Source organism: Knufia obscura (assembly GCF_036327395.1).
Source record: "Knufia obscura strain CCFEE 5817 isolate CBS 148926 chromosome Unknown scaffold_8, whole genome shotgun sequence".
Lineage (NCBI taxonomy): Eukaryota > Fungi > Ascomycota > Eurotiomycetes > Chaetothyriales > Trichomeriaceae > Knufia > Knufia obscura.
This window is the reverse complement of record NW_027042694.1, coordinates 962,055-984,090: the sequence shown is the minus strand read 5'-3', so window position 1 is coordinate 984,090 and position 22,036 is coordinate 962,055. Positions and strand designations below refer to the sequence as shown.

At 51.4% G+C, this 22,036-nt stretch overlaps 9 protein-coding genes across 9 annotated transcripts; 3 read left to right on the top strand and 6 right to left on the bottom strand.

The window, feature by feature from the left end:
- Nucleotides 1-269: 269 nt before the first annotated feature.
- PFA4 (Palmitoyltransferase) lies at nucleotides 270-1,645 on the bottom strand (the record flags this gene model as incomplete). The annotated part of the gene is made up of 3 exons (XM_064875603.1): nucleotides 270-1,049; nucleotides 1,099-1,270; nucleotides 1,320-1,645. 3 exons carry the CDS (start codon nucleotides 1,643-1,645, stop codon nucleotides 270-272), a joined length of 1,278 nt encoding a protein of 425 aa, XP_064728868.1.
- Nucleotides 1,646-1,854: 209 nt separating this feature from the next.
- On the top strand, nucleotides 1,855-4,885 carry PMZ80_007194 (uncharacterized protein; the record flags this gene model as incomplete). The annotated part of the gene is made up of 3 exons (XM_064875602.1): nucleotides 1,855-2,261; nucleotides 2,313-2,674; nucleotides 2,727-4,885. 3 exons carry the CDS (start codon nucleotides 1,855-1,857, stop codon nucleotides 4,883-4,885), a joined length of 2,928 nt encoding a protein of 975 aa, XP_064728867.1.
- Nucleotides 4,886-5,940: 1,055 nt separating this feature from the next.
- Nucleotides 5,941-7,418, top strand: PMZ80_007193 (uncharacterized protein; the record flags this gene model as incomplete). Its single annotated transcript, XM_064875601.1, has 3 exons — nucleotides 5,941-6,119; nucleotides 6,170-6,313; nucleotides 6,365-7,418. The coding sequence occupies 3 exons, from the start codon at nucleotides 5,941-5,943 to the stop codon at nucleotides 7,416-7,418; spliced, it is 1,377 nt and encodes a 458-aa protein (XP_064728866.1).
- Nucleotides 7,419-7,995: 577 nt separating this feature from the next.
- On the bottom strand, nucleotides 7,996-10,310 carry PMZ80_007192 (uncharacterized protein; the record flags this gene model as incomplete). Its single annotated transcript, XM_064875600.1, has 3 exons — nucleotides 7,996-8,118; nucleotides 8,168-8,977; nucleotides 9,531-10,310. The coding sequence occupies 3 exons, from the start codon at nucleotides 10,308-10,310 to the stop codon at nucleotides 7,996-7,998; spliced, it is 1,713 nt and encodes a 570-aa protein (XP_064728865.1).
- A 271-nt stretch (nucleotides 10,311-10,581) lies between these two features.
- On the bottom strand, nucleotides 10,582-11,747 carry PMZ80_007191 (uncharacterized protein; the record flags this gene model as incomplete). Its single annotated transcript, XM_064875599.1, has 2 exons — nucleotides 10,582-10,698; nucleotides 10,752-11,747. 2 exons carry the CDS (start codon nucleotides 11,745-11,747, stop codon nucleotides 10,582-10,584), a joined length of 1,113 nt encoding a protein of 370 aa, XP_064728864.1.
- Nucleotides 11,748-12,880: 1,133 nt separating this feature from the next.
- URA6_2 (bifunctional uridylate/adenylate kinase) lies at nucleotides 12,881-13,565 on the bottom strand (the record flags this gene model as incomplete). The annotated part of the gene is made up of 2 exons (XM_064875598.1): nucleotides 12,881-13,223; nucleotides 13,273-13,565. The coding sequence occupies 2 exons, from the start codon at nucleotides 13,563-13,565 to the stop codon at nucleotides 12,881-12,883; spliced, it is 636 nt and encodes a 211-aa protein (XP_064728863.1).
- Nucleotides 13,566-13,860: 295 nt separating this feature from the next.
- On the top strand, nucleotides 13,861-14,916 carry PMZ80_007189 (uncharacterized protein; the record flags this gene model as incomplete). The annotated part of the gene is made up of 1 exon (XM_064875597.1): nucleotides 13,861-14,916. The coding sequence occupies one exon, from the start codon at nucleotides 13,861-13,863 to the stop codon at nucleotides 14,914-14,916; it is 1,056 nt and encodes a 351-aa protein (XP_064728862.1).
- A 1,223-nt stretch (nucleotides 14,917-16,139) lies between these two features.
- PMZ80_007188 (uncharacterized protein) lies at nucleotides 16,140-16,712 on the bottom strand (the record flags this gene model as incomplete). The annotated part of the gene is made up of 1 exon (XM_064875596.1): nucleotides 16,140-16,712. One exon carries the CDS (start codon nucleotides 16,710-16,712, stop codon nucleotides 16,140-16,142), a length of 573 nt encoding a protein of 190 aa, XP_064728861.1.
- A 2,025-nt stretch (nucleotides 16,713-18,737) lies between these two features.
- On the bottom strand, nucleotides 18,738-20,698 carry CHS4 (Chitin synthase 4; the record flags this gene model as incomplete). The annotated part of the gene is made up of 2 exons (XM_064875595.1): nucleotides 18,738-18,775; nucleotides 18,826-20,698. The coding sequence occupies 2 exons, from the start codon at nucleotides 20,696-20,698 to the stop codon at nucleotides 18,738-18,740; spliced, it is 1,911 nt and encodes a 636-aa protein (XP_064728860.1).
- Between the last annotated feature and the right edge of the window lie 1,338 nt (nucleotides 20,699-22,036).

Here is a 22,036-nt window from a genome sequence, read left to right as displayed (position 1 = left end):
CATGGGTGAGACGAGAGGACGTGATTCTGGCCTTGTGCTACAAGTACTCGAGTACTGAGCATAAGGACGCACACACACCCTGCATGTTGCGCTCGGCCGACTTTCCGCGGCACAGCCCTTAGTGATATGCCGCGTCGCGGTCTCAGTACATGGTTGTCACGTTGGGTAAAGTATCCCACCTAAAGCCATCGCTCGGCATTTGAACTTGTATACTAGAGTCGTAGTCGGAAGCGCCTTCCTTTTGGAGGTGTGAAACTTCTCGGTCCTACTTAGTCCGAACTGCGCTTTTCTTGCCGTCTCCGGAGTAGCTCCGCTAAGGGCACATCGTCCTCATCATAAAACTCGACATCCTCGTCAACACCATAATCTTTGAGGCGATTGCCACCAGAGTCTTGCCAGCCCTCTTCGCCGCTGCCTGAACGTTCGTTATAGTCAAGATCTTCTGTATTTGAGGATGTACTCGATTCGTATCGTTTGTGGAAGGCCTTTCGACGCAGAATAGGGTCGTGGTCCAGTCTCCTTCGATAATCTTCTTCCTGTCGTCGCCGGAATGCTTCAACCTCCTCTCGATCCGTCAGACCAGAGTGCTGAACAGTGAAAGCATCCATAGCTTCTTGTCCGCGCTGCATCCGTGGCATTCTGTCGGGGTCTGGTGGCGGCCAGCTGGTTCCAGGATCCTCGAAACCGTTTGTGTCGAACGTCAAACCATCAGTGCTCGGAGTTCGCGCAAAAGGCGATAGCCAGCCAAAAGGATTGTTCGTGCCCATGCCAGCACAAATGTTGCGCCAGATACCAATATCGTATGGGAATTCTTGCCTGACAATTCGTATCTTGGCCCCGTCAGGCCCATCAAGATAGCCGCCTAGCACTCTTGATCGTCTCAGTAGTTGCTCGTGCCGCTCGATTTCCCAGCTCTCGATCGTTGATACGTTGCAGCACAATGCGTAAAATGCTCGAAAAAAAGTAATGCCAACCATGAACAGAGTTAACGTATTGACGATGATTAGAATGAACAATGTGGCAAGCTGGGTCACGGATGGGCCCAAATCCTGCCGTACTTAATTAGCAAAACATCTCATAAGTGCTAATTTGGCTCACATAACGCAGGTCCCTACTATACCAAACAGCAGCAGCAGGACCATAGAGTAGACCTTCTAGATATGTCATTGATGCCACAGCATAAAGCAAGAAGCGCATGAAGTGTGGAAATGTGAAGTGTGAAACACAATTCGCTGTCCACGGGCAATGATGGTCCATTTTCGGAATGCATCTGCAATTCATCAGCGGGATGTCTCGAGCCACCACAACGCCGATCTTACCGCTTGCACACTTTGCAATGATGGGTTCGCGGTGGTTTCGAGGCATCACATCTGCGGCAGAGACGCTGCCTTAGCAATGGACCTTCTTCGTCATCAGCTATGTTCTCTGATATCCAGTCCGCAGCAACATGGCCAGGGTCAGTGAGTACAGCCCTTGCATAGCTGATCCAGAGGCAAACAAGTAGGGTGTTAAATGTTAGCTTCTGTTGACCCGTTAGAGGTCCCGGCTTCATTCCTGGAAACAGAAGCTGTGAGCCATAGCCCAGGAAAGCAATGAGCAGGCTCACACCGGGCACCGCCAGGCGCTGTAGAGAGTCCGAGTCCATCCTGGGGGTTGCACCATCGTTGGGAATACAATGTATATGGACGAACAGGAGCTGTTGTGTCAGACAAGGCTGTCAGATATGCCAAGAGAACGCGTCGCGCATGTGGAGACAATCCTACTGCTCGCCATCACGATTTCTGCATCTCTCCGTCTACCACCGTCCCGCCCATCAAATGTGCTACACCCTCTGATTTATTCTGCTTTCATGTCATGCCTATTGCTGCCCTATCTGAAAATGCTGCTCGTGCCATCTGCTCATCATTAGTGCTTAATGATGCCATCTCTGTCATAAAAGAACTAATCGACAATGCTCTGGACTCACATGCTACAAACATCATCATAGAAATCGCTGCAAATACTCTGGACATCATACAAGTTAAGGACAACGGCACTGGTATCGGCATCGAAGATCGGCAGTTGCTCTGCAAGCGCGGCTATACTTCGAAAATCCGGACGTTCCAAGATCTTGAGCAGCTTGGAGGCACCTTCCTAGGCTTTCGCGGTGAAGCACTTGCTAGTGTTGCAGAACTGAGCGAGTCAGTAGCGTTCACGACTCGCGTCGATGGCGAGACAGTCGGCACTCAGCTAAAATTTGACTCCAAAGGCAAGCTCTCAAGGTAGGAACAGGCCTCATTTCCTTCTTTTGTTCGTCTTGTGACCTTTCGTAGTTCATCTTCTGCAGCGCATGGTACAGGCACCACTGTTCGTGTCACAGATTTTCTCAAATCCATACCCGTCCGGCGGCAAACCGCTCAAAAACAGGCTGTGAAGACTTTACCCAAGGTTAAGAAATTACTGTTTGACTATGCTTTTGCAAGGCCTACCGTCAAGTTTTCTTTCAAAGTCTTGAAATCGAAGAGTGATTTGAGAGATAATTGGACATTTGCGCCCAGCAAAGATGCGAGCAATCTCCAAATGCTGGCAGGCAAAATCGTCGGCAAAGATGTTACAGCACAATGCAAACAAGAAAGCATCAGTTCCGAAGAAGACGACTACGCCATTGAAGCTTTAATGGTTAAGCCTGATGGAGGTACGTTGGCACGGATTCTCTGCGGTATTCGGGCGAGCTGACCATACCGAAGACCCGACCAAAAGTGGTAGCAGCAGCCGATTCTTTTCTATCGACGGTCGTCCTCTTACAGCGGAGCGTGGTGTGATGAAGGATCTGCACAAAACATACAGGTCGTATCTGCAATCACATGTTACGGACAGCTCACATCAAGCTGGAAGCCAATTTCTCTTGCTGCGCTTGCGATGCCCGAAGGGAGCATACGATATCAACGTAGAGCCAGCCAAGAATGAGGTCATGTTTGAGGACTCGCAAAAGATTTTGAGATTATTCGAAGATCTATGTATACGGCTGTATGGGGAGAAGAGGGCATCTGACACAGTGCACCAACCAAAAGTTAAGGAGCGAGCGGCGGCCACAACAGGCTTCGATGTTCTTCTTGCAAAGAAAGATTACGTGCCCGAACAACAACGCTCAGCAATAACAGCAACGCACAACTCGCCCGGTGCGGCTATCAATACACCGCCGGACTCATCTCTCCAAGCGACAGATGCAAAAGCAGCGGTTAGTTCGCTGTCATCTGAGGGTAGCCCTGCTAAGGTCAGCAGAAACATGTATGGGCTTGACGATGACGATGGCATTTGTATAGCAGATGAGCAACACGCAAACCACTCCGAACCATCGGAACCAGAAGATATTGAGAACGTGGTGGACCCACATGTCACGAATCCTTTCGTCCTAGCGAAGATGAGCACACGTCTGCAGCCTCTAAATTTGACAGCTCCAGACACAGAAGCATCATCTCGAACGGCAGGTCAGACAGGCCCTAGGAGCGAAAGATCGGCCGCACCAGCAATATCGAACACGAGTGTACTGCTACCTAGAAGATCCAGCTTGCTTCCGTCACCAAGCACTTCGCCAGAGCGAGAGCAGCCGTATCAGAATCCCGGACCTCCTGATAGACCGTGGAAAACGCGACACCCACGAGGCGATGAGGAAGAGTCTTTATCTTCCTCTGAGCCAGTCGCAGCTCCAAGACCGACTCTGCTTGATGCTTGGACACAGAGTGTCAATTCGTCATCACCCGTACAGAAACCCTCCGATCTGATTGAGGTCAGACGCTCAGAGCCAATGCGTAACTCGGGATTCCCGGTCAGAACTCCAGCGCAGCCGAGAACACAGAAGAGTGCAACCCAGACAAGCACCAGGGATCCCAAGCGAGGCCAGCAAGCACCTTTTCGTACGCCGTTCAAGAAAACCACTCCGAGCATGCCCTCGAGCGGCCCGCAGCACTTTCCGAGCCCTGAGGTGACTCCGAGGCCAAGCTCTCGACGAGCCTCTCTCTCGTTTGCGGGCACATCGAAGGAGGCAGGACCCAGTTTACCGGGGTTCGCCAGACCAAGAATGGATACGAATGCGGAGCTCGACGAAATAATGGATTTTGAGCACCGCAAGAGGGATACCATTTTACAACATCGTGGAAAGCAAAAGACGAATCGGGTGTCAGCCTCTAATGCGAACAAAGAGCAGGCACACGAACAAGAGCAACAACTTTCTGCGCCCCAGCCTTACAACGAAGGTCTGGTACCACAGGAGCGGGACCAAGATACTGATTACGCCTCGAGATTCGCTTTGGATGCCGCAGCGGCCGATATCGCCCACAATTCGCCGCAGCCAAATACCTCTGCCTTGAAACAGAACCCTCACGAGAACCGATACAAAAAGGCCCTTCGAGATCGGGAAGAGCGGTCGAGGGTGGGAACAGCTACAGAGCATGTGGATGGCGGCATTCGTGTAGCATCCTCACCTCCCCATCCATCAATTCGTGATAGACCCAAGCTTTCACCAAGCGATCCTCGTGCATACCTGATCAGGCATCAGGACGATCAAGGTGCGCCCGGCAAGTTAGCCAAGCAGAACAGGACGAAAACCACAAAACTCCCTTTTGAGCTGATTCCGGCGAATGCAGCAACTTCCCATCTTCTTGCCATGCTTGACTCGTCAGTGACAGTGGAGGTTGCATATTTGCGGAGGGTAGCAGAGAGCTTAGAGCCATATGACCCTTACATTCGGTCTGGGCCAGCTGGTCACAATGAGACTTCGTTGAGAAGTGGAAGCTTGCTCTTGAGCGAAGTTGAGCCCGTGGTTCGTGCTATGCTGGAAGGACGAACCTCGAGCCCGGCTTTGGGCAGTGCAGGTGAGGCGGATGTGTCTACTGATATGGATGATTAATGCTAGGAGGTGAGCGTAAGCGAGGCACATTGGCATGATTGTCGACGTAAGGTAAACGATTATTATCATTTATTCGAACTTCTAGATGTCCCAGGCACCACTGATCAACATGGAGGCAGGATCTGTTGTTCTTACTACTGCGTGCCGGGTACACACGACGTCTTATTATATTGCCCGATCCTTGCTCATCTGATCAGCGGGCAAAAGGAGTCTCGATTTGACTTTAGACTACTGTAGCAGGCCACACGGTCCGAAGCTCGTGCAGCGAGGCGGTGCAAGCCGTGGCTGAACTTACGAAATCTTCTCCTTGTTTCTGGATCGCCAAAACACTGGATATCGTTGTACCTCTATGGCCCGTCAACAACAGCATAATCCTCATGGAATATAAGATCGTTCCGGAGCTGATTCCTTTGCTCCCAATGGACTCGGGGTGTGCTCCTGTCTGCTGTTTCGATCGATAGCTTAACACTCAACGCTAAGCCCGAAAAGTCTTAGTGATGCATAAGCCAAACAAGCTGACTTGGCATAATCTTGCTTGGGCCATGGCGGCGGTCTCGTTGGCGCCCAAATTGCTTGTTTGTTGACCAACGCCCCATTTTGACACTGTTGCATGCACGTTGTTGTCATCGCCGAGATTGGGTCGATTTGTTCAAGTTGTTTCAGCTCGCTTCAGATCCTGTTGATTGGAACGTGCTTTCTGGCTTGGTGACACGTCCGCGTTTTCGAATCCGCGCTCGTGTCGCTGGCAGTAAAGTTGGCATAGCCTCCATCAACGCACAGACGTTGTCTAGCCATCTGGAGCTTGCAGGAGCCTCCGCAATGCTTGGGTGATGCTTGCCCTTTCTTGGTTGCCCACGTTTCCTTCCCGGTTTCCAGTTTCGCTTACCTTCGATGACTAGTGTTGGCAACCACCACTCCGACTTTCATTCTCTTAACCTTCAGACCAACCTCCATTCTGCGCGCACTTTCTGAAGTGTTTACAAAACTTTCCCCCAAAACCTCGGACAAAGATAGAGTCGTGTCGGTCCGCCCTTCACAGGGTCAAGGCAGCAATCATGGGCAGAAAAGACATCTACAATGAGAAAAAGTCAGGGCCCACGCCCGAAAACCCAGCAAAGCATCATATGCTTCCTACTTATTGGCAATCTGGAAAGCTCAAGACGAAAGGTGTCAATCAAGAAGGTGAATCGGGACGCTCAGGATTTCATCCGTTCCATTTCTTCCACGTAGCATGGTACGTCCTGATAGCAACTTGCTGATGAGATGATCTGACCATGATGCTAGGCACAACGCAAATAATGTCTCGAAATGGCTCAACATATTATGGCCCTTCGTGCCCGTCGCTATCGCTTCACACTGGGCTTGGAAAGACAGACATGCGACTATCTTTTCTCTATGCTATATTGCCATGATACCGGCCGCCAACATGTAGGCTCAACAGCTTGACTAGTTGTCGTAAGGTACTGACATTGTCATCAGGCTCGGTTTTGCTGGTCAAGAACTCGCTCGAAAACTGCCTCGAGTACTGGGCATCCTCGTCGAAACCACCCTCGGAAGCGTCGTCGAAATCATCCTGTTCATGGTCCTCACGGTTCGGGCAGCGAATGACTATCAATATGTCGCTGTCCTTCAAGCCGCCATTCTCGGCTCGATAATGACCAACCTCCTCCTCTGTCTAGGCTTCTGCTTCCTCGTCGGCGGCATGAAGAACAAAGGCGAGCAGAAATTCCACGCAGTCATCAGCGAGACAGGTTCCGGCATCCTCCTCGTCGCCGCTTTTGCGCTACTCATCCCCACCGCATTCTATTCAGCTCTCCAAAGTCTGACTGTAACCGAACCAGGCAACGAGAACGCCAGACAACCATCATACACTATCGAGCAGTTGAACCACGACACCCGCGGCATCTCCCACGGCACTGCAATAATCCTCATCGCGGCCTTCATAATCTACCTCATCTACTGTGCCTTCTCCGCCCACTCCGTCTTCGACGAAATCCTCGCTAAGGACGAAGCAATGGACAACGACCACCACCGCGACCTAGCAAAGAAGAAGTTCACATTCACAGAATGCGTCATCGCCATCACCATCTCTATCGCCTGTGTTGCCCTCGTTGCCGTCTTCCTAGTCGAGCAAATCCACTACATCGTCGAAGAGCGCCATATCCCCGACGCCTTCCTAGGTTTCATCCTTGTCCCGCTAGTCGAGAAAATGGCAGAACACATCACCGCCATCGACGAAGCATACGACAACCAGATCAACTTCGCACTCTACCACTGCATCGGCCCCTCCATCCAAACAGCCCTCTTCAACGCCCCCCTCAGCGTCATCGTCAGCTGGTGTCTCGGCTCAACAATGGATCTCAACTTCGAGATGTTCATGATCGTTATCCTGATTCTCAGCACCTTGGTCGTGTGCAACTTTCTGCGAGACGGAAGCAGTAATTGGTTTGAGGGGGCGCTGCTGATAATCGTGTATACTATCATTGCGCTTGCCACGTGGTATTACCCTAATCCGGCGCTTACCAGTGAGTAGGGCTTTGGTACGAGTCGGGATCACTATAATCCGGTTGTGACGCATGGGAGATATCGGAACAATAAGTGCTGGAGGTATAGGGAGTTGTTTGAGCAGGACTGAGTTGGAGCGAGAGATCATCATCATTGGTATTGCTATTGTTAGCGAGGGTGTTATGGAGTATTACGAGCTTGCTGAATAGTGAAACTTGGAAGAAATGCTGCAGAACTTCTTCTGTGGCCTCACGAATGTAACAGCATGCATCGTGAATCTCGCCCAAACCGTTCGAGCATGTCATACCCACCGGGCCTAGAAAAGGAAAGTGCCTTGGCGATTTGATGTTCCAAGAAGCAAGAGCCTTCATACGCAGCTCGCTCGGTGCCATTGCTTCCTTATATGCGCCATTTCACTTGTTGGTTCCCTCTGCATTTCTTCACTGATCGCCTGACCATTAGTCCACGAGCACAGGTCCTTCATACTTCAACTTACAACCTCGCCTGAAGATATACCTGGAAACGAAACCTTTCTCTACCTGAGTATGGTAGGCTGTATCCCTTGCTGAACAGATTTGCTTTAGCTGCAGATGCGTCAGGTTCGTTTATGAGGTCTGGGCGGACTGAATAGGATCGAAGAACCCCTCCGGGACATCCTGCGGAACGACGATTTCTTTTCCATCATCCATGATTCGCAGGCACATATCGTCCACGCCGAACGATGCTATCTGGTCAAGGGTCAGCAAAGCCGGGTTTCACATCTCAAGAAGAACTCACAAAATCCATCATACAGCAGCGAGACCCAGTGGCGAACTTCAGTTCAAGTTGAAAAGCAAGAGCAATCTTCCTGGCGTGGGCGTCTCGAACCAGCTCTGGTATGTTGTGCAACAGCATGAGGTTTGGTCCTTTGATCAGTCGCTTGCTACCGTGCTCTTGAGTATATGTCCCGGTGAAGTCGTCGTGCACGACCGTCTGCGCCGAATCACTGATCTTTTTGATGAGCACGTCTTTCTCCAGACTCTTCACATGCTGATTCTTAGGGTGACTAAAGAAAATGGGATTGGTCCATCTGTAGGAGGTGGCAAATCCAACAATCACAGAGCGCACATTCGGAAAATCGGCAACGATCCATGCGAGGTGTGCAGGCTTCAGTAGCCGACTATGATCGTTGACGTACACAGGCGCTGAAGCATAGACGTTGTGAACCATGGCTCTCTCGTCGTTGCCGAGAACACAATCTGAGCTTGTGAAGAACGCAACTCTTTCAGCACCGATTACGACCGTTGATTCGTTGAACATAACCTTCTTGGCCAATTTGCTGCTGGTGAAGTGTCGTGATACCCGGAGAAGGGAGGATAGCTGGATGAAGCACGATTTCGCAATTTCTGCCTCTCTCTTGCGCATGTCTGCCTCGAATATGCGACCTCTCGTTGTGCCCGTCCATTTGCTTGGAGTTGACCCTGAAGGGAGTCGTGGTGGCTCTCCTCTGGCGACGACCAATTCCTTACCAATGAAGACATTCTCGATAATCTTGATCTGCAACTCGTTCGGTAGATCGAACCAGGTTGCGGTGGTCGCCCACTTGCTCTAGGTAGTAGGTGACGTAGCCATCGGCCGATCTAGTTGTTGTACTAATTTAGACTTAGAGTCGATCTCTTTTCGTAGAGTTATAGATCGTTGATACTTTATGTTCAGTCATGAATCGGGGCAACCAAGGATCTGGTGGTGGGAAGGTTATGGGAAGGAGGATTCAAGTGAGGTGCAGTCATCGAGTGGAGTAATGGAAGGCTGTGAAATCGGGCCAAATAGTGAAAGGTCTACCACTAGGCAGAAGCACCATCGTGCCTACTCAACGAAAGCAGACTCTCTTCTAAGTCTTCACCACAGACTGCTTGAAGAAGCCCGCTGGGACATCTTGAGGAATGACAATCTCCCTGCCACCAAGCATAATCCGCAAACACATATCCTTCACGCTGAACGAAGCTTTCTAGCCGGACATTAGCATCGTACCTCAGCACCCGATCAGGGACGAACTTACACATAGTAACCGACAACAACGCAAACCAGTCGTGATGTCGCACACGAGATGAAAGATGAGCTCAATGTCCCTAGTCTTCGCCCTCTCAAGCAGCAGCCTTACAGTATCCATGAAAGCCGGCCCAGCACGAGTAGTACATCTTGCCGCAAAGTTATCGAAGACAGCCGAGCGTGCGTTCCTGGTGAGTGTTGCCTCGACATGGACTGTCGGGAACTGGGTAAGGTGGTCACCCTGTGGGTGCGTCATGAAGATGGTCATTACGCCGGACGTGGCTGTCATTATGTCCATGTGAATTTTGCTGAGACGTGGAAACTCCTGTATAGTCCAGTCGAGTTGGTGAATGAGCTGCGAGGGGTCGTTGGGTATAGGTCGGTCTGCTCGAAGGGTGGTATAGAAGGGCGAGGGGTAGACCGTGCGGATTAGAAGGCGTTCGGGCGGGTCATCGTGTAGGGTTGCGCGTCTGAGGAGGCTGCTTGCATTGGGGCCGAGTATGAGTGTTACGCCCTTGAGCATGGCCTTTCTGACTTCTGCGCTTCTGGTGAACTTGCGTGACACAAGGAGAATGGAGGAGATTTGGACCTGGAGAGGCCTATCGAGGTTGGTTTTGGTGAAATTGCGTGTTGGGATTTCGTAAGGCTTCTGAGGTGACCAGGCGTTGCTACTGTTTTTCTCTGCTGTCTTTGAAGGCTTCTTTGCGCCGATGGTGAGGTGCACACCAGCGAAGACGTGTCTCAGGATCTTGGACCGCAGTTCATTCGGTAGATCGAACCAGGTCGCAGAGGCGACAGACTTTGTCGAGGCACTGAAGAGCGTGGCCATGGATCTGTTCGGCAGATTTACTAGGTTGGAACCACAATTGGTCTTTTTCGTGGGCAGATCCATCGTTGAATAGGGTGGTGCAGTCATGAAGCGAGGGGAATGTAGCGACAGGTGAGAAAGAAAATAGGTTCAAGCGGAGTGTCGCAGACGGACGAAGTGACGAGAGGCTGTGAAAGCAACCCAAATAGTGCAATGGTCTGGTTGTCACTGGCTGGAAGTAGCATCGGTTCTTGATCGTACAAAATCGCACGGTGTTCGACAAACCTATATCTTATACAAGATGGACCTACCTCAGCAACGGTGCCGTCTTTGCGTGTCACAGGTAGGCTCTTTTTCAGCTCACCACGACTGGTCGCTCGAAGAGACCTGGTGGCAGATTCTGAGGGATGACGACGTCCTTTCCTGCAAGTGTGAACCGCAGACGCAGGTCTTCGATGGTGAAAAGTGCCTTCTGAACACATTTGTTAGTAATTCGATAGTATTGCCAGTGCGAGGCAGACTCACAAAGGTGAAACATTCGGACCAACCACCAACTACAACCGTGACTTCGAACTGGAAAGTCAAGGATATTCGCTGCATCCTTGCTGCCTTGAGCAACGGGTAGATGTGGGACAGGATGTTGACGCCTTGGCCTCTTCGCTCGCCGTAGGACGTGGAGAAGTATGTACCGGTGAACCTGTCGAAAGCAATAGAACTTGCAGTTGTCGCTAGAGGTTCTGTGCGAAGTTCCTTTGTGAGCCTTCTTCTGTCATATTCGTCTCCGCCATCGTACGCCTTACTGTCCGCAGGGTTGTCTAGTGCGCGATGGTGCGCGGCCAGAGACAATAGTGTCGAGTCGTTGTCGAGAAAGATTGGATAGCATTGAGGAGTGGCATTGATGATCTCGACCACTAGGTTCTGTACATTCGGAAAATGGATCTTGAGCTGTTGAAGATCAGCACTATGGAGTGTGCCAGCGAAGGTTGAGCTCCAGCGATGACCTCGCCGGACGGCTACGGGCTGGACTATGTGCACCATGCCACGTTGTGTGGCATTTAAGGCTGACTGTATCCTTGCCGAAGTAGCGGAAGAGCGAAGGACAACCACTGCCTCATTGAGCATGATCTTCTTGGTTTCTGTGCTGTCGACGAACGCCTGCGATACTCTCAGGAGCGATGTCAACTGAATATGGGCGGAAAACCGACGTTCTTTTTCTCTTTTATCATTCTGTTCTCTCCTGAAGTGCTCCGTCGCCAGTCCAATCGTGTAGGCCGACCAGGTGGGGTCTCGCAGTGGTTGCTCTTCAGCGCCGATAACGATTTGTGTGCCCGTGAAGACATGTCTGATGATGTTATCTCGAACTTCATTTGGAAGATCGTCCCACGAGCGCTTCTGGCGACGCTTCCTGGAGACAAGAGATGATGATGGTCGAGATGAATGTGCGGAGGAGGGCTTTCGTGCTCGCTTGGTAGTCTTTGTAGGATTGCCACTACTCACTGATGAATCCTTTCTCTTGGCCATTAGCTCAGTAGTCGTGCTTTCGTTGGTAGGAACTCGTGGAGGAAGCAGGGGGCAAGAGCGAGCAGAGGAAGGAACGACATCCTAAAGAAAAAGAAAGCAGCAACTATGCCCGCTTGACAAACACACACAATCCTGCTGCTATCGCTTGATGCTTGTATCAGACACAACACTGTCGTGTCGAAGGGAGTCCGATTACAAGCTCAGTCGCCCCGGGAATTCGAATGGAAAGAGGTTGGAAGAATGTGCCTGGACACAAGCAGGACGGCTTTGGACATAGGGCAATTCAAGATGTGATGCAATCAGTCGATGGCTAATACGCAGGCTCGGACATGATGCGACAAGCATTAGCCATGACTGAGCTGCACGGTAGTGTCATTTGGACGAGCTGTGAGGGCGGGAAAAAGAGGCGGACATGGATATTTGGTCGTCTCCAATAGATTGATGAATTCCAACAATGGTTTGCGATTTGGTTGCCATGATGATGTGTATTCAACGTCGATCAATGAGTTCGATAGGCTCGTGGTCGTTCCCGAAATTTGATAGACAAGCAGTGTGCTGAATCCTATTCCTAGGTCAATATGTCGCGCAGTAGGCCGAGAGTCCGGGGGCAATGCAACAACCGGGAAGTGCCATCTTCTTATAGCCACCCTGATCCTCTCGTCCTACGACTTCCAGCATGGTTCGCGCGACGTGCTCGATCATATTAGTCGTCGTGAGCTGTCGTAACAACATTCTATAGCTTGCTGATTCAAGTTACAATGGTCATGCCCTTGAAACCCAGCTCAGGATCCTCGTCGTGGTATCGCCGTTGTCACCTCCAGATCGAGAGAGCTCAACTGAGCTCGATCACCTAGCACAATGTGCTGTCTTGGTCAAACAATCACCCACATCGGTGTCGATGCAGAAAGACGCGCCCAGTCGGACAAATTGAGACCGAGCTTCGTCACGTGAAGACCGACCTACTCGGCCGAGCTCGCCCGTGCACAACATGTACTGGCCGATCCTCCTGAATATCTACCTGCCCAGCCGCCTTACTGGATGAGATAACAACAGCAAAAGACTCGCAAGACGCATCCTGAAGCAATAACCCAGCCACCAATTGACTATGCCTCAGCCTCATGTTTTGTGCTCCTTCAATCCTGCAAGCTCAGATCTCCTGCCCCTGTCTGTCCCTTCAGAACCTCAATCACAACACCGCCCAACCTCTCCGCTACTTCCTCCCGACTCCCACCCCCATCTACCCGATATACCTTTCCTCTCGCCTGATAGTGCTCAAGAACCACACCCGTCTCACCATAAAACGTCGCCAGCCGCCTCTCAATCGTCTCATCATCGTCGTCAAAACGCCCCTCTTCAATCGCTCGTTGTTTGAGTCGAGCCTTGATCACCTCCTCCTCGCATTCAAGGACTAATATTGCGATGGGACTGGCGACAGTCTCTTCAAAGAACTCAGCTTGTCTAGCTTCCGGGGAAATCCTGCACACATCCGTCAGCAATACCCTCGCAACATGTCTGTCGAGCCAACCTACCATCTAACAAAAACACAGCCTCCCCAGGTTTCTCTGCGTCAGCTGCAACCTTCTCCATCGCGGTCCGTAGTAGAGGCACCGTAATCTCCTTAGCCCCAACCCTCCCCAACGCCATATTCTCCCTAATCGTGTCCGCAACTTTACTCTCCGGGTGCCGCAGTTCTGCTCTCAGCACATCCCCCAAACTGAGATGGATCATGTCGAGTTTCTCGCAGAGGAGTTTGTATTGTGTGCCTTTTCCGGCGCCGGGTGGACCGAGGATGGATATTACGGTGTATGCGGGCGCCATCTGTGGGTGCTGCTTGCGCTGGATGAACGGTAGGTTGGGGATGGATATGTGCTGAAGGTAGGTAGATTGAGTATCGATCGATCATGAAACAAATCTGGGGCCGTTTGCACGCACAGTGAAACACTACGAACGAACAGTTTCAGATGTCGGGCTCGCGAACGAACGACTAAACAGACGGAAACATTTTCAGAACTCGGGGGGACACCATCGATCAGATCGAGTTCCGCTCTATCGATCACATCACATCACATATCCAGATCTCCCCGAGCCGAACCGATCTCCTCCTTCCGCAACAATGACCACCACCCCACCTCCCCACCGCCCCCTCCTAACCACCCTCGGCCTCGCAGTCCTCGACGAGATCCACTTCGGCAACGGCACCACAGCCCACAACATCCTAGGCGGATCCGGCAGCTACTGCACCGCCGGCGCCCGTCTGTTCAGCCCAGAGCCCACAAACATCTCCTGGCAAGTCCACGCCGGCACTGACTTCCCACGCGCCATTGAATCCCAGCTGAACTCATGGGGAATCAACCTGCGTCTCCGCAAGTCAGCAGATCGACTGTCAACTCGCGGACTCCTGGTTTATGAGGACGACACATTCGGCGCGAAGAGCTTCAGGTACACTACACCGGTCCACCAAGTCGAGCCATCCGACTTAGTCGACACACCGATGCTCAACGCCCGCGCGATCCACATCCTCGCTTCGCCCGAGAAACTCATGAGTCAGGTTGAGCAACTATCTGACCTTCGACGAAACGCAGACTATGCCACGGGGCCTCAGAACACGGAGTCGATGATAATATGGGAGCCAGCGCCGCTATCATGTCTGCCCGAGAACCTGTCCGCGTGTTTCGACGCCGCGAGAGTGGTAGATGTCTTCTCGCCGAATCATATCGAACTACTACAACTCTTCGGCATCCCATCTATCCTATTCGACAGAACGGTCGTCGAGTCCCTTGCGGCCGCGTTCCTCAAGTCCGGCGTTGGCAAGGCTGGAAAAGGCGTTATAGTCGTCCGAGCAAGCGAACACGGCTGTCTGATAATGGGTGAGGGGGTGGCAGCGGTATGGCAGGGACCGTATTACGACTCGAAGTACGCGGGATGTGAGACCGGCAAGATCGCCGACACAACGGGGGCGGGGAATGCATTTCTGGGTGGGTTTGCGGTGGGATGTGATTTGACGGGTGATCTGCGTGAGGCTGGGAGATTCGGGAGTGTTGCGGCGAGCCTCATGGTTGAGCAGGTTGGGTTGCCGAAGATGAGTGTTGATCCGTCAACTGGAATGGAACTTTGGAACGGAGATGATCCTCGAAAACGATTGGAGGCACTTCGAGGAAGGGATAATTGAGTAGAAGGGTCAAGTCAAGGCTGCCATCTTCTCGCGTGGCACTGGCCGAAGTAACACGACTATGGAACTCTCCGCAGAAGTTCTTTCTAGATACAGTACGCTTCCTACCCATTTTTTCGGTATAGCTTGACAGCTTCAACTGGTTATTTGGCAGCGTGAACGCCCCTACCAGAGATGATGGAGTCCGGGCCCCAAGCAATCGCTTTAGATGGCGTCTGGTATTGCTGGTCAGAAACTGTTTACACCAGAAGTGAAGATCACAGAGTCTCCGCGTCCGTTGAGCTATCCACTCACTCCCCTCCGCAACATCGGCCATCGATTTTCTCGCCACGAAACCGAACACGAAACCACTGTGTCTGCGGGCGATCTCAGTCGAAGCCTTGGTGTAGCTCCCAACGGCAAGGGGGCCTTTGGTCGTCACTTCGGCAAGAACAAGCAGACCGCGGTCATCTTTGTAAGTATGGGAAGTCGGCAGATTGAGCCTTCCTTGCTAACTAATGCAGCCACGCCTTCTGGGCCAGCCAGGACACTTGCGTTCACGAAATGGGCCCAGTCCGAGACTTTCAGTGCACCGCCACGGTACTGCATTTGAACAGTATTGCCGATGTCGACAAATTCCGGTGTTCGAAGATCAAGGAGTCGTGCCGGCTTGCCAGCTCCTTCAACCCGCGAATCGTCTCTTCGTCAAAGCCGACAATATGTTAATATGCGTCTTGAAGACTGCGGTGTACGGGCCAAGCGCTGGTAATGTCAGCTTGGAGAATATCTTTCACGTTAGCACACTTGCTGTCAGTACTCGAGAAGAGCTACCAGTAGCGATCTTCCCAATGTCGGAAACGGTCGAATCTGGGAATCTAGGCCTTCACTCCGGCATGCTCGTTTGGTCCTTGGAGAGTACAGCAGTGGCAGTCAAGCGACTACCTCCGGCCACCCGGGCATGTATGCAGAGGCCAGATCAACGAGGAAACCATATATACATCAAACTTAAACTTGGAACATCTACCCCAGCCGCGGCGAGTCTCATCACCATGACCCTTCTCAACTCGAGCCTTGAGTCTTGGCTTGCAGCGCATGAATGGCTCACCACGACATATTGTTCACTGTTGAAACTGCTACTGAGCAGCATGGTGGTACCTAACGCGAACGTCACCACATGTCTATCACCCTAGCATAGCCTCGAAGTCCTCGGGCTCCAGTCGTTTCCACGGAAGCATAATTGATACTCAACCAGACGAGTGAGCATGAGAACATTGCTCCCATCTATCCGTTGCCTCAATCTGCCCTGTCCCGTCCCTTCTAGGTCTCTGAATCGTCTTTCTCGTGAGGTGGCACTGCGATCCTCTGAGCTCCATATAGAAGCACAATATATCGCCTGTGAGAATGCAGGGGCAACCTTGGAGCAACCAATGATCTAGAAATCGAATGTAGATCTGTGTCATGATGATCAGTCCGTTGAGGCATTCTGGATCATCCCAGACGCTCAAAGCACTGTCCCATGCCTCCTGCAACTTGTCACCAATATCTTGGTCGTGCTTCCCTTGGAGGATAGGCAACAGTGTTTTGCTCTTGAGTAGCCTTCGAAATTCGAGTCCAATTGTTCCACCACGAGCGTGGTTCTTGTGAAGTAGACCTATGTCGCCTGTCATGACTCGCTTCAAGTTCGGAAAGCCTGTCTTGAGCATTTTCACCCTTCTGCTGTCGAAGTCTTTGATATTGATACAAGTTATTGCGTGTCGAAGAAACATGGGTATACCGATTGGTTGGAAGGACATCCTGAGGGTGAAGCCACGAGACATTCTGATGGCATCCTTGACTTGTTGGTGGAATTCATGACTGACGAGGAGAGGGTTGCTCGAGATGGTCGACTCGTACCGCGCTTGTGCTCTTCCCAATTTTCGAGGGGCTTTATTGTGATATGGTGTTGTTCTTCATAGTGTTTTGCCAGCACAAGCCGCTGTAACTCGAGTGGTAGGTCTAGGAAGCGGAAGGGCTTCGTAGTGGTAACCTCCATCGCCACACTTGTCCTGGTATCGAATGACAGGCTCTCTTATCGTAAAGCTTTTATATTGATTGTCTTGTGCACACTGCGTTCTGTGGGTTCGAGTCGTTGGTATGTGTACGTGACTGAGTAGTCTGGTGGAAATAAGTCCCGGTGACTTCAAGTGTAACATGTCGAAGAGTGCATTTGTGATAATTGCAGGTGCTAGGATTTGTCACTGCCAAAGTGAAGGCACAACTTGATCGTAGTTGCCCATTTTGTCGCCGCAGCTTGCGGTGCTCTTGACAAAAAACATGCGCATCTACAAACGATCCCTGCAGCGACTCCCCCTCGCTCAACGGCCTCAGAGGATACCAAGATATTCATCTTCAAGCATAGAAATAACGCTTGCCACATCCCGATTCTCCAAACCCCTGGCATACGTTCAGACACCAGTTTCTCCACCACACGAAAGCTCTTGTCCGAGACCTCGATCATGATACGCAGAACATATCCCTCAAACATCTTGCCATGAATTCTGGTTACCCAGGTCTTCGAGACGGGTATTTCGACCGGGTACACAACAACAGGTCCGACGGGTATCGTCAAGTGAGTCCAGGTCACCGGTATCGCCTCCCACATTTCTTGGGCTTTCTCTGAGATTTTGGTATCCAAGCTGCCTGTCAGTACTGCCAAAAGGCCATGGCGCTTGATCAAACGGAACATCGGATATGTATCCATAGGATAAACAGCCTCGGTCTCGATTCTCTGTACGTTGGGAAAGACTTGTTTGTAAATTCTGAAGGTTGCGTCTACGAGGAAGTCCGTGTGAACACAGGTGATGGTGTGGTTGAGCAGATGATTATGAAAATGGCAGACGGTGCCGTGATCCTTGTATATGTTTCTCCGTGATTGAGAGATGGCGAGCTTAGCTTCTCGGTGGAAGCGACGGTTGACGAGGAAAGGTGCAAGCGGGATATTCGACTTGACGCCAATTTATCGGATCGAGTCTGAATGACGAAGGTTTCTTTGTAGTATTCTGCGAAGACGAGACGCTGAAGTTCGAGAGGAAGGTCGAAGAATCGAAATGGCATCGTTCTAATGGATGTTATGGCTGCGACGAGATTAGCAAAGCTATACGATGGTGGGTGAGCCCGATCGCACGCGTACCTTGTTTCCTCGGTGTCGAGACTGCACTTAATGTCATCGTGCGTTGATTGTAACAACGAGTCAAGGGCGCCGAGGCGCTGTTCAGGTGCAAGCGTGTTGATAGCAGAGATGATATTCCAGAGATCGGCGAGATGGTTGATGAACATTAACGATCTTGTAAGGTGTGAGTGAATTGAATGTCGAGGTCGAATGGTTCGAGGAAGTTCTCTCACTTTTGTTTCAGTAAGTAAAAGTCAACCCGTGCCTGCCCTTTGCAAGCCGCAGGCAGCGCAGTGCACAAGACGTCCTTACCGTCCGATACCCAGAACACTAGTCAATGATCCTCGTGATAGCTAAACATTATCATTCTCGTATCCTGCTCGCCGCTATGCAATGCTTGCTCCTAAGAATAACCGCTCGCATGCCCCGTACATGCCTACCCGTCATAAGACATCTCAAACGTGATCAATTCTTTCCAGATATCGCAGGAGTAACAAGAAGATTCCCCATGTCCCAGCCATCTACTGACCTTTTGGTTCCGTATGCAAATGCTCAAATATACCCCGCCACGCTTAGCAGTATGCATCGCTCCTTTCTGCGGTCGCCGAACTCATGTTTTGAGGTGAATGTTTGCCGATCTCTGGTGCTGGTCCAGGATATGCATTTAATCCCGTGTGCGTGGTATACAGCTGGCTTAGAACAAGCCAAATTTCTTCTTCTTCTCTCCTTCCCCTGCATGATTGTTAGCGATTAGTCGTGAAACATAGCGGACTTGACGTTACCTTTCGGCGTACCAGCTGTATCGCCATTCGTACTTGTAGCGCCGTTAGTGGCAGGCTGCTTGCCCTTCTTCGCCTGCGCGGCGGTCATAGGGTCCATGCCTGCGCTAGCAGCTCTAATCGCTGATATTCTGTGTTTCGCTCTTTCTTCGCCTTGATCGGCGGCTCTGACATACCACACGTTGGCCTCGAGTGGATCTCTTCTGCATCCGATACCCATCTCAGTGAAATAGCCGACTGTATATTGGGCTTTCGGCAGGCCCTGCTCAGCTGCTTTGCGCGCCCACTCATATGCTTCTCCTTCATCTTTCTCCAGTACACCTTCCACACCAACCATGTACCACGCGCACAGTGCCATCTGAGCCTGTGGATGACCCTGTTCCGCAGCTCCAGTGTAAAAGTGTATGCTCAGACTTGCATCTTTCGGGCAGCTGAGTTGGCCATATTCGTACGCTTCTCCTAACCTGAAAGCAGCATCTTTGTGGCCTAGATCTGCAGCTTTCGTGTATAACTGTGCGGCGTAAGATTCGTCCTTAAACACATCTGGACCGTAACCCTCCTCGTGTAAACAGGCGAGGTCGAAAGGTGCTTGGTTGTACTGCAGATCTGCACTTTCGGAACCTCGCTTCAGCCATCTGATACCTTCTCTGTACCTTTTGACGAGACCCATTTCTCCAGTCAGGCATGCACGCCCAAGTCGCAACATGGCACCTGGGTGATTTTTGGAAGCGGCATGCTGGTAAAATTGCACGGCTTTTGCGGCATCAACGCGGCAGCCCCACCCATATTCATAACATAGCGCAGTCCGGTACATTGCCTCTGCGTGACCGTGTTTTGATGCAGCCACGAACAAGGTAAATGACCGGTCAAGATCGGGCTTGCCATTGTTAAATAGACCAGAGGCGTAGCCATCTGCTAAGTAGTATTGAGCGAAAGGATATGACTTGTCGCACAACTTCTGCAGAATGTGCTTGGCTTCCTTGAAAAGATCTGACTTGATTGGCGGCGCACCAGGACCACCCGGTTGGGCCGCGGATTTCTGGGACGCGCCAGATAAGGAGCTGCGGTCTTCTTCTAAACCTTCTTCTTGGGCGGCAGAGATCATGAATATGGCAAATTCGTACTGAATGGCTGGGTCATTTGTCTTCTTTACATTCATGCGGTACATGTCTAGAGTCTTGCGGGTGGACAGAAGGGAGGCATTGTCGCCAACTACATTGCGTAGACCGGCATTAATGAGGTTCTCGGTGCCGGAAGGTGCCTGCTGAGGATAGGGTACATTGAGCAGGTCGACGTAGGACAAAGGTCGACTATCGGGCGATCTTGAGTGGCGCGAGCTTGGTCTTTGTGGTGACAGATGCGGTGACAGAGTTCTGCCTCTCTGCTCTGATTGTGAAGAGAAACCTGAATCTGGCCTTTGCAGGTCAGCACCCAAGTAGCTGTTCCGTATCTGCTGCTGTGACATGTCTGCGCCTGAGCCATTGGAGCCTGCTGTCCCCATTGTCCCTACAGTCAACCTCGATGCTCTTTTTGCCAGCTGCTCATCGTGATTCAGGTGATGATATTGAAGAGGTTCGTGAATTTCTGGTTGTGACTCGTCCATGAAGGTGGACCGCGCAGGACTCGGCATGTTTGCGTGACTGTTTGGGGAAGCTGCGCGGGAACTTGGGCCAGACATGCCTGAATCGTTGCGGTACTGTCGTCTCGGGAAATGAGAGAGTATGGGCGACAGGCGATCGTTGTCGTTGGAGTAGTCTTCGAAGTATGCGGCGGTATCGGGGGGGTGTATCTGCACTCTGCTGTTCGATCCCGATCCTCCTCCTAGTGAACTGGTGGGTGGGAGCCCAGGCGAAAGGGGAAGGTCTTTTATTTGCATGACATTGCCACTGATTGTCCGTCTTTCACTCGAGCGGTCTGTTGTTTGCGGGCTTTGGGAGCGATTGGAAGCGGAGGAGTAGATGGGAGGCGGCGGCGTAGGAGGAAAAGGATGTCCTGACACTTGGGACATGGAGGACAGGTGGGTTGAATCGAAGGTTGACGTAGTGACTGGACCAGCCAGTGACCCTGTGGGTGAAAGTGAACGTATCTCAGTCTGTGCTTAGTCCACCGAAACAAAGAGGCCGGTTTCAAAGATGTTCTGCTAGCCAATGATCTATCCTGACTCGTGTGTTGTTGGTCCGAGCAATCCCACTACTTCTTGGTCTTCTATGCCACGAGTTGTGCTGTTGCTCCACTATGCTCTCTGGAGCGGTGCTGGTAAGGAAGGAATGCTTGCTCGGTAGAAGTGATTTGGTCGTATTCAGAGAGTCTATTGTATCGAGGCGCAAGGTTGTGGTGCTGTGCGCAGCCCGAGGTATTAATTAAGCACAGGAACAGAACAGCAAAGCAAGGAATGAGTTGAGTGGGAGTGCTGCTAGTCAAGTGCGACGCCAGATGAACGAGCAAGTGGTGGAAGCGGTTGATGCAGGGGTCTTCCCAAATTTCAGGTTAGACCTTCACGCCTGGCGAATGACGAGAAGTTCCGGCTGCACAAGTCCACTTTGATTGGAGTGTGGTGGATGACGAGACGAACTGAAGGTCAGTGTGGTAATAATGCCTGCTGCAAGAAGTGCTCTGGATGTACTGTCAGCGATGGCAACGCCGGTAGGCAAATAGATGGAATTATCAAGTTGAGGATTGTATCTCTATCCGTCGATACAGTTCATTCTCTACCGCTTTCCTCGTCGGGGGAAGAGACTTTCTCAAGCTGATTATGTTTGTCATCTAACGTTGCAGAAGTCACGTCCTTATTCATTCTTTATGCAGCGGCTGTATCGGAGAACCAGGACGCCGGTCTTTTCCAAAGTCTGGTAGGACGGTGCCACAGATGTGCCCCTCTAAAGGGAACGTGACAAGTCTGGTACGCTTACGGAGAACGTGCTCAAATGGAGATGAGACATGTTCCCAACATGATTTGCCTACATGATTTGGTTACGTTCCAATTCGACGGAACATTATTCTCCTGGTGCTACATGAACATGACCGGTAGGACAGCTAGCTGACCTACCCCAGACTTTATATGCGTCTTAGCCGCTGTCATTGCGTAGCCGTAGTCTGGCCAGATTTGAGATTCTTCTTAAGCGAGGAGTCCTGACAGCATTACTGTACTCGACTAAGTCACGCGCATGAGTTTAGTCGCACAAGAACGTGTTTGCAGCTCGATGCATGACATCCA